The sequence below is a fragment of the Hippocampus bargibanti genome, linkage group LG03, assembly GCF_051943395.1.
Source record: "Hippocampus bargibanti isolate YZ-2025 linkage group LG03, ASM5194339v1, whole genome shotgun sequence".
NCBI classification, from domain to species: Eukaryota; Metazoa; Chordata; class Actinopteri; order Syngnathiformes; family Syngnathidae; genus Hippocampus; species Hippocampus bargibanti.
In genome coordinates, this window is record NC_142736.1 from 30,581,595 (window position 1) to 30,594,791 (window position 13,197).

The following is a 13,197-nucleotide window of genomic DNA, read 5'->3' on the forward strand; positions in this document are numbered from 1 at the left end:
CTTTCATACTGTCACCCACAAGGTCTCGTTTTGATAGTAACGATCCATTTGTGCGATGTTCAATCAGCAAACCATGCTGCAACTCATTAAGGAGGCACTGGGCCAAAATGGGTTGACCCCCAGGGACGACTCCCCTGTCACCGAAGTGCTCAACCAAGTGTGTCCTTCCAGCTGGCGGGGAGCCTGCAAGACGGCCGTCCAGCTGTTGTTTGCACAGGCTGGTCTGGTGAGTACTTTGCCCCCCCCCCCCCCCCCCCCCCCCCCCCCCCACCCCCGCGATTGGAAGGCGCTTACAAATGAAATTTATTATTATTATTATTATTATTATTATTATTATTATTATTCAGATGCTCCCCAACTTACGAACATTCGAGTAATGAACCACGGTACATACGAACATTTTTGCGGGTATGTTCGGACAGAGATGCTGTAAGTTACATTTTGTATTGCGTGCCTTTTCCAGCAACTCCCCTCAGGCAGGCGCTACCGATCCATGCCCAAATTCTACATACTTGGCCAATAAAGATGATTCTGATTCCGAAATATCGTTAGTAGACAACAAAAACAGGAGTTGACCTTGTTGTTCCAATACTTTTGAAAGGGACACTATGTAATCCAAATTTTGCCTAAAAAAATAGCATGTACTCCTAAAGGACAACCGACGCCATTTTTTTGTTTCCTAACTGACATCAGAAAAGGTTTTATATAGCATCTAAAATACCCAAAACACGCGGGCTGATATTTTTCATCAAGTGCAAAACAGCAATAAAAAAACTACTTCAAAATGACCTCAAAGATGCCGAGTTTCAGAAGGTCCCGCCCTGTTGTTTGTGACGTCACGCCAGGACGTCTTGCCTTGCTCTAGAATCAAAACAATGGCTTCAGATTCGGAAAAGATGCTTTCTTGTTACTCATCCAGTGATGAATATGATTCAAATAGTTCTGAAGAGGAAAGAATAAATGTTTGCAATTGATTAAAGAAGTCCTCCCGTATCAATTCGAGCTGTCAGGACTCCAATGCAGCGTCCTAAAAAATGCACAAGATGGTCCCCAACCTCCGTTGGAAATGGGCTGATTTGTCTGCTGGGAATTTGTGTCAACTAGTATGAAATAGTAGTCTTGGTGAAATACACAACGATTCAACATCGCATTATTTGTGTTTTCCTTCTAATTTCGCCATCAACATAAAGTTTTCAGACCAAACAAAGTACCCAAAATGCATTGTGTGTCGCTTTCTCGGTCAGGGGCGTTTGCGTTCCAGACGTGACGTCACGTCAGGCATCATCGTACAATTCGAAAACAAGACTTCCTGAATATTCAGCGCGAGTCTTAAAACGTAAAATATAGCTATATGCCGTGGAATCTTTGTCAAGTACGCTCAGTAAAAGTCATTTGAAGTGATTTTCCAAATTATGGACACAACTCGTGCGGAGGCGTCGGTTGTCCATTAATGGCTTTCCAGGAGTGATAGTTTTACCCCTTAACATTTTTAAATCTGGAAAATGAACGTTTTTCATCCCCAGTTCTGTCATTTGAATAAACCGAGGTCACCCAGGTTGCTTTGAGGCATCCCGACTGGTGTAAGCCAACACCGGTGAGACAGAAAAGGGGAAGAAACACACACCCTCTACATCTGGTTGAAGGATGGCCTCGCCTATGAGGGCCCCTACAGCAATAAGAGAGGGGCGCAATCTTTTGCAGAGCAATACCACCGTGTTTACGCTTATACGCCGTGTTTATTTCCTCTTTGTGGTCTGGAGCTTTTCCATTTTTCATTCTGAATGATGATGGATGGTCCCTTTCTCTTCTTATCAAGCCACATATCTTTGAAAATCACGTGACTGCACTCTCGCACGTGCGCTACTCACTGTCTTGACTGCAATCGTACACCTCTTTCTTACTCAATGCGGTTTTCCTTTCACATGTCAGGTTTTTCAAATCCTGTGAATAAACCTGCCCTTCGACAACAATGGAGGGGACTTCCTGCCGTGCAGGAAATGGACTCGCACATCCCAAATCCCCTCCCTTTTTTGGCTCAGCTGTAAGGTTTTTGAAAAGCCAAGGCCTTTCAAAGAACTTGTTTGTTGTCAAGGGGGCGCCTGAAGCGTCTCCCCCCCCCCAGCCTTTTTTTCCTCTCCATTCTTGCTGGGGATATTAATGACCAAAAGTGGATTAAGGTCATTGTGTGTTCTTACATTTGTTCACATGGAACACACTTAGCGTGCTTACGGTACATGCATATACAGTGATACCTCAGCTTATGAACTTGATTGGTTCTCAGAAAGTGTGTGTAAGGTGAAAAGTGTGTCTTCCAAACATTAATTTCCCATAGGAAACCAGTAAAATGAGAATAGTCCGTTCCCAGGTCCCTATAAAACATAAATTTCTACTAAATAAGCCTGACAACTACACAAAATATACCTTATTTTATGTATAATAAATCTTCTATTGTATTGTAATTAAAAACACAAACTGTACTGTCTAACAAAGTCGTTTTATGTACCTTTGTGATGCTCGTTGATAGCTTGAAGAAATGGAGTGTAAGGAGTTGGGAGGGAGTTACTGTTTGGAAGGAGAGTCACATTCCATAAGGACTGTAGGAAGTAGGGTTAGCCTATCTTTCATAGGCTTATGCCCAAGGACGGGCTTCTCCTCCGGTTAGGCATCTTTTTCTAAAAAAAGGCCTGTTTCATCAGCCATTGTGGCGATCCGGGTTTCACGAAAACTAGTTCGTATGCCAAGATTATATTCTCGCGAATTTAATGTTCATATGGCGAAACGTTTGTTAGCTTAAGCGTTCGTAAGCCGAGGTATCACTGTATAAGGTGCACCAGACTATAAGGCGCACCTTCAATGAATGAAAAATGTTTTCCAAATATGGCATGGAGGCAGGTTACGCACTATTTTTTCTACAGGGCGGTGGAATCAGTGGCTCATGACAGTAGTTGTGAGACCTGTTGTGGCTCAATATTACCGTATTTTGACAATAATACATTTCATTTATAAACGCATTTCAAAACTCTCACTTTACAGTCACTGGATATTTTTCTGCACTATAAGGCGCACATAAAAGAAAATATTTGTTCAGATTTGCTGACCATGCGCCTCATAATCCGTTGCGCCTTATGTCTGGAAAACTTTTTAAAATATGTAATTTATTGAAGGTGTACCTTATATTGCGCTGCATTTTATGTATGGAAATGTTTTTAAATATGTCATTCGTTGAAGGTGCGCCTTATATTCCAGAAAATACGGTACTTCACATATCAGGCGCACCTGCGCATAAGGCACAGGTTCACCTTTTGAAGAAAACGAAGGCTTCTGGCTGCGGCTTATACACCGGAAAATACGGTAATTATGATCAATTTTCAAACACATTTTCATCGTAGGATGTGTGTGTTTTCTCACAGGTGGTGGTCGACACAGCTCAGATCGAGAACAAGGAGTCATATGCCCCTCACATCACCTTAGAAGGATCCAGGCTGGTGGTCCAGGTTCCTTCTACGTGGTGAGGCCTCTATTACTCTCGTCTGGCATATTGGAATAAAAAAAAATAAATAAATAAAAGCTGCTGATAAGGACAAATGTCAGCAATGGTCGTGACATTTCATTACCGAAACAAGACGGATGTTACAAATAACGAGATGTACATTTACTTTTGATTTACAAGCAGAACTATTTGAAGTAGCGGGAGTGGCGTGTTTGTTTTCTAGGCCTGGACAGCTGTCAAGATGGCAAGCAAAAAAAACAAACAAAAAAAAACACACACAGATAACCAGTCTGAGGACCCCACCAGTTGCCTTGAAGCGCTTTTCGTCATTATTTTGAATATCAGGTAGTCATTAGTCACCTCAGGTGGTCTTGAACCGCCAAGCAGGAATTGCAAGTTTGCGAGTTAACTCCAGGTCATTCTGAGTAGAGTAACAGTTCACTGCAGTTTATGACTCTGCTTTCATGGTCCTTAGCCCCCCTTTTGCTCGCGAGTGACTATACAGTGATACCTCGGTTTACTAACCCCTTGGCTTACAAACTTTTCGGTTTACGAACGTTACATTTATGAAAATTTTACCTTGGCATATGAACTTTACCTTGGGATACAAACTTTTTTCGTACGCCGAGCTGCCTCAATGAGTGATGTGTCGTTCACGAATGAGCCTGTTCTTCTAACAACAAAATGGCAACCGGCTGTTTTAGTCCTCTATTCCTCGCCGTCGTCGGTTAAAGCCACGTGATTGGTTAAGAACGCAGCAGTGAGGGGGGGTGGTTTAAACATTAAAGACAGGCAGACGACAGTGAAAGAGTTTCAATTTTGATAATTCAAAGGTAGAGTGTAGACTGCAAGGTTAAAATATCCCAGCAATCAGGCTGCACAAATAACCCGCACAGGCCATCTGTACACTTGATGCAAAAAGCTATCAACCCAGCGAAACAGAACACAATTGATGAGGAACTAGGTAAAATTATCGCACAGAAAGCACCTACAAGGGATCATTCCTCAAGATGATGAAAGAAGAAGGTTACGTTCCTCATCAAGTGTTCAATGCTGAGGAAACCGGCCACTCCTTTCCATCAAGCCATCAACGACCATCACAAAGGAAAACAAAATGACTTTATTATATAGTACATTTATTTCTTTAATTATAATACCATAGCACATTTATTATACGTAAAATAAGGTATATTTTGTGTAGTTTTAGGCTTAGACAAAGTAGAAAATTATGTTTTATGGGACCTGTGAACGGATTATATTCATTTTAATGGTTTCCTATGGGAAATAAATGTTTGGGATACACACTTTTCGCCTTACACACACTGTCTGGGAACCAATTAAGTTTGTAAGCCAAGGTATCACTGTATTCCAATCCTCACATGTGGTTTCGCTCGGCAGGAGTCGGGCTCACGCAGCTTTTCCACTCAAGCTTTGTAGGTGTTGACCTCCCGAGGCATTATCTCACGCACAAAAGATCGAGAATCTCATCTTGCAGCACCGGGGGGGATTTGTGTGAGCATAACCTATAAAACCGCAGACAGACGAATGAACAACTTTTGTTTTTCTTTGTGCGCGACGCAGGTGTCTGAAAGAAGACCCGGCAACCATGTCCTTGCTCCAGCGCAGTCTGGATCCGGAGAAGACGCTCGGCCTTGTGGATGTGCTCTACACATCCGTCTTTGACCTCAATAGATGGAAAGAGAGGAAGTAAGTCATCCCACGCACCTCTGACGTCCTTTTTACACGGAACGCAGAACGAAAACTGAGGACCTTTTGTCGACGATATTATCCATCCAGCGTATTCACCTCCCATTCTTTTTGGTGGCAACCCGACCCTAGAGTTTTTCTCTTCTTACTTGGCGTTTCTCCCATGCTTACTTCTACGTTATAACTCTACGTGTCTTTTTCCTGTCAAAAGAGAGCAATCGTTGCCAACGATCCAGATTCAGCTGCAGCGGGAGAACCCAGACTTTGCCGGCCACGCAGATTTGCCTCCTGGAACCAACGCCAAGGTCTCCAGCGGCCTCCCCAAAACCATCTCCAAGCTGACATCCAAGTTCACCAAAAAGGTGTCGTCCAGCTCCAACAGCGGCGGTAGCTACTCCATCCCCAGCACGCCGTCTCGCAGCATGCTGACGGGCTCCGAGGACAAGTCCAAGAACTTGGGCCACAGTGAGAGCCGTCTGCATAGCTTGCTACAGATGGGCTCTCCGTCGACCGGCCCTGAGGCGACCCCCCAGAACCCCCTGACCAACGGTTTGGCGTGCGACGAGCAGGGCATGAACCTCCCGACCGACCAGGAGATGCAAGACGTCATCGACTTTCTCTCAGGGTTCAACATGGGCAAATCCCAGCAGGCCTCGCCGCTTCTCAAGAGAAGAAACTCTGTGGCGTCCGCCAACCCCACCGAGCTCAAACCTCCCGCCGGACCCCCGCCGACCTCCCCGGTTATTTCTCACGCCTCCCAGCCCCAAGCTCAACCTCCAGCGGCGTCATCCCAACAACAACAAGCGCCACCGCCGCCGCCCGCACCCCAGCAAGCCTCCCCCCAGGCCCTGCAGTACTACCAGCACCTCCTGCAGCCCATCGGCCAGCAACCGCAGCCACAGAGGCCGTCCAGCAAATGGCCGGGAACGTCGAGCCAGCAACCTCCGCCAGGGGGGCTGTCCCCCCTCGGCCCCATCGGCCAGTGGGGCGGCTCCCCGGGGTTGCCCGACTTGAGTTCGGATCTTTACAGCCTGGGCTTGGTGAGCACGTACATGGACAGTGTCATGTCGGAGGTGCTGGGCCAGAAGCCCCAAGGGCCACGTAACAACACGTGGCCCAACAGGGAGCAGAGCGACGGCGTCTTCGGCGTCCTGGGAGACGCGCTGCCCTTTGACCCCGCCGGTGAAATCCAGTTCCTTGTTTTGATTTCACCCTATACATCATCTTTCCTGCTTCCTACTAACATTTCTTTTTTTTTGGACAGTTGGCTCCGACCCGGAGTTCGCTCGCTACGTGGCCGGCGTGAGTCAAGCCATGCAGCAGAAGCGTCAGGTGCAGCATCCACGTCGCCCCAGCAACCCTCGCAGCAACTGGTCCATCCCCGACGAGCAGCACAGAACGTGGACCCACCCTGATTACTACAGCGAGGGGTAAGCTCAGCACTGACACCACCCCCAAGCGTTTCACAAAAACGTTTTCCATCAGTTTGTCTCCATATGCAATTAAATTGAGAAATCAGAGCCTGCCAAAGACCTGTTGTTGGTTGTCTGTATTGGATTGGATTGGATTAGCCTTTATTAGTCACGCAGTGGAAAAATTTACATTTCTCAGCAGCAAAGTTATGAAAGGAAGAGGAAAGAAAAGGAAAAAGTGGAAAAACAAAATACAGAATGTGCTGTAAAGGCAGCCACTCTTGCGGCGCCATCTTGACGTCAAACAACCAAAAACTAAATAACAAATAACGTGACAACATAAAAAACACAGACATTCTGTCAGTTCTGCACCCTCTTTGTTATATGAAGCAGTTCTAGATGAAAGAGGAGATGATCAAAGCATCCTTTCCACCAATGAAACAGGGACACCATGGTAAAATGTGCACGTCTGCTACAAGCTAAATGTTGAAATCCGCTTCAATTCCAAGCTGCAACAGTTCCTCATACGCATCGGCGCTCTGCGCTGACGCTCCTCTCTTCTCGTGGCGGGCGGGTGTACATAATAATAATAATAATACATTTGATTTCAAAGCGCCTTTCAAAAATTTTGAGGTCACTTTACAGTCACAGGATAAGTTTTTTTTCTGTGGGTGAGCAGCGGCAGCCACATGCACCAGCAGTCACTCAACCCTGAAGTAAATCAAATAGATAGCCAATAGATAGCGAGTCAGCTAGATAGCTAGTAAGCCAGCGAGCCATATAGCTAATAGATAGCTAGCTAGATAGCCGACCAGGGAGCCAGATAGCAAATAGATAGCTAGATAGATAGCAAATGTTAGTCAATTCTTGGACTTTTCTTGCATTGACAGCGAGGCGGTCAACAACAGCTGGTCAGCCAATCAGGGAGATTCTGCCAGTTCCAGCGACGAGACGTCCTCCGCCAACGGCGACAGTCTCTTCTCGATGTTCTCTGGACCCGATCTGGTGGCGGCGGTGAAGCAAAGAAGGTAAATGTCGCCGTTTTTTTATTTGAATCGAATCCGTGTTCGTTTTTGAGCGTCGCATTTTGCTTCATGGGTGGTATTTGTTGATTAAGACGTGATATTATTGTAAAACATGTGCAGAAAACACAGCTGTGGTGAGCCGGAAGCCTGCACGCTTCCCTCTCCGCCTCTCCACCACATCGCTGATGACAACCAGGTAAGAATTACTTACGAGCCACATGGAGGTGACAGAAATCCTTTTTTATTTTGTATTTTATTTTATGTTATTGTAATTTTATATTGTTTTTATTTTTATTGACTTATTTATTGATTTATTCATGTGTTTTTAGTTTAGTTTATTTTTAGTTTACTTTTATTTTATTTTAGTTGTATTTTATTTGTATGTATTTTATTTTATTTGGTTTTATTTTTATTTATTTTTAGTTTACTTTTTAGTTGATTTTATTTTTGTATAGTTTCTATTTCATTTGTATGTATTTTTTAATTTTAATTTTATTTTATGTTAATTTTATTTTTTTAATTTTAATTTTAATTTTTTATTTTGATTTGATTTTGATTTTACTTTATTTTGAAATTTATTTTTATAATTTTATTTTTCATCTTTATTTATAGTTTCTTTTTAGCTTAATTTCTGTTTGTTGTATTTTATATGGCATCATTTTTAAATAATAAATAAATAATCAGCCTTGATTTTATTATTGCGTTTCAAGCTTCGGTCAGACCCCTGGCAATATTTCTCCCTCCTAATGAGGGGGCAGCATTTGCCTTCTTGTACAGCTGCCCTCATTTCAAGCTCATATAACTCGAGACTCATATAACTTAGGAATTAACTATTTTCTGCTGAAAACCCCCCACCCCCGCCCCCCTAATGTCTTTTTGTGACATCTTTCCCAGGACAGCAAAACGAAAACATGGCCTCCAAAGGCGCCGTGGCAGCACTCGGCCCACGGCGTCGGCGGCGGTGGCGGCCTGACCAATCCCGGCTCTTCCTTGTACCACCAGATGAATCTGGCCCCGCCTTCGTCGTCGCAGTGGAGCGACTCCTTGCAGATGCTGCAGTCACCCGTGTGGTCGGCGGCCGGGGGCGGCACCACCGGAGACTGCTCGCCTTCTGGTGGCGCCATCTCCTCGCCGTTCACCTTCGGCCAGCAGCAGCAGCATCAGCAGCTGAAAGGCATCAAGGCCTTCAAGTCGTTTCCCTTGAAACACGAGCACAGGTCCTCCTTTCTGCACCAGTTCTGAGCCGGCCGGTCCACATGCTACATGCTAACAGTAATCACACTGGTTTGACGTATTTTGACACACACTAATTTTCCACAAGCGCTATCAGGGCCACGCTGACAGGAAAAACAAACGACCGCGACCAGTCTTTTTGACTTTTTGACATACAGTGATTCCTCGGTTTACGAACCCCTTGGCTCACGAACTTTTTGGTTTACGAACTTTAAATTTATGAAAATTTTACCTTGGCATACAAACTATTTTTCGGGATACACACAGGACGCCACAATGAGTGATGTGTCGTTCGCGAACAAGCCCGTTCTAACAAGAAAATTGCAGCCGACTGTTTTTGTCCTCTATTCTCCGCCCCCAGTCTGCGGTTAAAGCCACGTGATTGGTCAAGAATGCAGCAGTGAGGGGGAGGGGTTTAAACATGAAAGAGACAGGCAGACGAAATAGAGAGAGTGATAAAATGCATAGAAAACAGTGACATTTACTCGTTTCAACTTTGATAGTTCAAAAGCAGAGTGTAGACTGCAAGGTTAAAATATCCCATCAATCAGGCTTCACAAACAACCCGCACAAGCCATCTGTACACTTGATGCAAAAAGCTATCAACCCAGCTAAACAGAACACAATTGATGAGGAACTAGGTAAAATTATCGCAGAGAAAGCACCTACAATGGAGCATTCCTCAAGATGGTGAAAGAAGAAGGCTACGTTCCTCATCAAGTGTTTAATGCTGATGAACCCGGTCACTCCATTCCATCAAGCCATCAATGACCATCACAAAGGTAAATAAAGCCACTTTATTATCCGGTACAGTTTATTTCTTTTAATATATAATAACCATAGCACATTTATTATACATAAAAAAATTGTTTTATGGGGATCTGGGAACGGATTATATTTGCACATAACATCAAGTTTTTTTGTGTGTCCTCTCACGGTTTTCCCTTGTCAAAACCAGCCTTTTTTTCCACCTCACTCTCAAACTGGTTCTTATAATTCTACCACTCTGGTCATTTATTTTCCATGTCCGTGTGGCCCTGGTACAGAAGACCTAATTCGACACCTCCACCCCTTCTGTCCTTACGACTTAAAGGACAACCGACACCATTTTCTTGTTTCCTAACTGACAATCAGAAAAACGTTTTATAGCATCTAAAATACCCAAAACACGCAGGCTGATATTTTTAGTCAAATGCAAAACACCAATAAAAATGAGTTAAAGTGTCCCAAAACTGCCACAAAATGACATTGGAACTGTGCAGATTCAGAAATTCCCGCCCCCTTGTTCGTGACGTCACTATTGGTCACACACACTGCCTTGCTCCAGAATAAAAACCGATTCTGAGAAGATGCTTTCTTGTTACTCATCCAGTTATGAATATGATTCAAATAGTTCTGAAGAGGAAAGCATAAATGTTTGCAATCGATTGAAGAAGTCCTTCCGTATCAATTCGAGCTTTCTGGATTTCAATAGTAGCGCCCAGAAAATGCACAAGATGGCGCACAAGCTCCGTTGGAATGGGCTCATTTGTCCGCTGGGAAATTGTGTCAACTTACACCTTCTTTATGGGTGTTAACGCACTTGGCTGCGACACACAATGATTCACCATCGCATGATTTATGTAGTTTTCCTTCTAATTTCACCATCAACACGGATCAACACGAAGTTTTCCGACCAAACAAAGTACCCAAAATGCATTGTGTGTCGCTTTCTCGGTCCAGGGGCGTTCCTGACATGACGTCACTTAGGGCATTGTTATCAACTCAAAAACAGGACTTCCTGAATATTCAGCGCGTCTTAAACCATAAAATATAAGAGCATACGGGACTGTCGTGTCTACTCTTGTAGACATGGCAGTGTATTGCGTTTCCACAGGCTGATAAATTCCTTATATGGAGCTTGGACGCCCTCTTCTGGCGCAACATGAGATTTTCAGACCAAAAAAGCATTTTTGTCGTGATGGAAGGACTGCGACAATGTGTCCTTTTTTTTCGGTCAGGGGCGTTCCTTCAGTGACGTCACGTACGGACTCGTCACCAACTCAAAAACAAGACTTCCGGAATATTCAACGCGAGTCTTAAAACGTAAAATATAGCTATATGCGGTGGAATCTTTGTAAAATGCGCTCAGTCGAAGTCATTTGAAGTGATTTTACAAATTATTGACACAACTTGTCCGGGGGTGTCTGTTGTCCTTTAAGTTACTTACTTCTATTATTATTATTATTATTGTCATTATTATTAAGAAGCGGTCATTTCTCTGCCCTTTTAAAAGTGTGACAGACACCCTTCCTTTCAGGCAAGAGCTGGAGACTGCTAAGAAGAGAAAAAACAATAACCTAGTGTGTGTACGGTGAGCTATAATTGCCAAATGTACAGCTAATGTACGTGGAACACCAATTTTCACTTTTCCTTATGTTTTTAAAGAGGCTTTGAGCAGGCTCAGCACAGTTTAACCCGCAAATACACTACATTTTTTTGTTGATTTTGTCGTCATCCGAGACACACTACATTATATAATATGATATTAAACGTGCCATTTTGCTAAATGAGAGCGCTTGTTCCTAACCAAATTGCAGGAGGCGGAACAGCGGTGCATTAGTGGAAAATTAGACCCCCGAATCCTCATATTTTCAGTATTATTAATTGTAGTTTCATGCTATTTTCCACTTTTTTCCCGATGTATGTGAAAAAAAAACACGTATGCATTGTCCATCTTAACCAAATATGTTCCCCCCAAAAAAATGTGTTTTTACGGCAAAAGGCCCGAATGTTTTTTTTTTTTTTTTTTTTTTTTTTTTTTTTTTTTTTGCAGATGCCAACGTTGCCTGTATTTATGAAAATGACACCAGAAAAAAAAAAAACTAACACACAAATGTTTACAGTTTTTGCTGTATATACATACAAATATATAGATATAAATATATCTTTTCATAGTTACATGTGCTTTGCACAATCAGCATAGAGGTTCTGCTGTTTTTTTTCTCCCTTTTTTTTGGGGGGGGGGGGAGTTGTTAAACTCCCTTAAAAGCGTTTTATCTTTTCTCTTCTAAAAACAAGACTTGTAACTGTTAACATATTATTACGATTCCCCCCTGCTGTGTCAATGGTTAAAATATAGTGACAAGGTAGAAACCAAAACCATAACGGCAAAATGATAAGTCATCTAAAAGGGGGGCGGGCGGGGCTGCTTGGTTTATGTTGCTTCGTGTTCTTTTCAGCTGGCGACTAGAAATCTACCAGCAATGCAAAAAAAAGAATAAACAAAAACGACTAGAAAGTTCATTGCTTATGCTTTCATTTTTTCCCATCATACAAAGCGACATTTATTTACTCAGGCAGTGTTAATAGAATACTGACAACTGTTAAATGTGGTAGTCGTGATGGTGCGCGTACCGCTTTGAGAAAGTCACGTGACAACTACCGGCACCACTTGCTAAGAAAACTGCCGCGTTTTATGACGTCATTGTTAACCTTTTTGGAGTTTACGTCGTCATTGCGTTGAAAGAAATATACCGAAACACTCACTATAGAATAGTTATAAACTACAACTCCGGGAGGTTCATATTGTAATAAATGTTCGTTAAAAAAATACCAAACGTTTTTTTCCCCGTTCTGGATTATGTTCTCCGTCGCCTAATAATGACGTTGCAGGACATAATTAAGCTTTCTCGTAACGTAAACTAAGTGATCTCCTTCGTTACCAGTCAGACGGGGACTTGTTGACGGTGGGTGTTGCTTTTTCAGCACGGAAATCAAGTTTGGGTCGTATTTAATATTTAAGTACACGTTCAAATATATTCTGAATAAAGTGGTCGCTCAATATAACGTGATTTAAAAAAAAAAGTAAATCGACCCAAGTTAAATGTTTGAACGCAAACCCGTATAGGGTTCCTCGTCATTATTGGTTGATGGCGATCTATGGTTAAAAAAAGTACTACGAAATATTTAGTTCATTTATATATGTATGTATTTACCTATTCACCAATGTATGTATTCATTTATTTCATTATTTATCTATTTGTTTATGTATTTGTTTATTTTCAGGACTACGTACCTTCTCTAATTTAAGACAGTACTTTTTGGACAGTATGTCACTAAAGAACAAAATGGCTTTTTTTGACGATGCATTATTTTGTCTTCTAAATTCATACAAAGGAAAGACTTTATTAAAAATGGATTTAAACCTGTACTAAGCAACAACACATTGTAAAAAGACACAAGCAAAAAATAAATAGCCTAGCATTTGCTATCTAGCTAGCTATCTATTTGCTATCTGGCTCCCTGGCCGGCTATATACTAAGCTATATATTAGCTATATGGCTATCTA

At 42.7% G+C, this 13,197-nt stretch overlaps 1 protein-coding gene across 2 annotated transcripts in view; it reads left to right on the top strand.

Moving 5' to 3' along the window:
* garre1 (granule associated Rac and RHOG effector 1) overlaps window positions 1-12,150 on the top strand; it is a 34,306-nt gene extending 22,156 nt beyond the window's left edge. For both annotated transcript variants that reach the window (XM_088993036.1, XM_088993037.1), the window contains 8 exons: window positions 68-226; window positions 3,411-3,508; window positions 5,072-5,197; window positions 5,409-6,379; window positions 6,462-6,627; window positions 7,500-7,637; window positions 7,755-7,830; window positions 8,529-12,150. In XM_088993036.1, the coding sequence (XP_088849162.1) occupies window positions 68-226; window positions 3,411-3,508; window positions 5,072-5,197; window positions 5,409-6,379; window positions 6,462-6,627; window positions 7,500-7,637; window positions 7,755-7,830; window positions 8,529-8,876 (2,082 nt within the window). In that variant the 3' untranslated portion in view covers window positions 8,877-12,150. The remainder of the gene's footprint in view (window positions 1-67; window positions 227-3,410; window positions 3,509-5,071; window positions 5,198-5,408; window positions 6,380-6,461; window positions 6,628-7,499; window positions 7,638-7,754; window positions 7,831-8,528) is intronic.
* The last annotated feature ends 1,047 nt before the right edge of the window (window positions 12,151-13,197 follow it).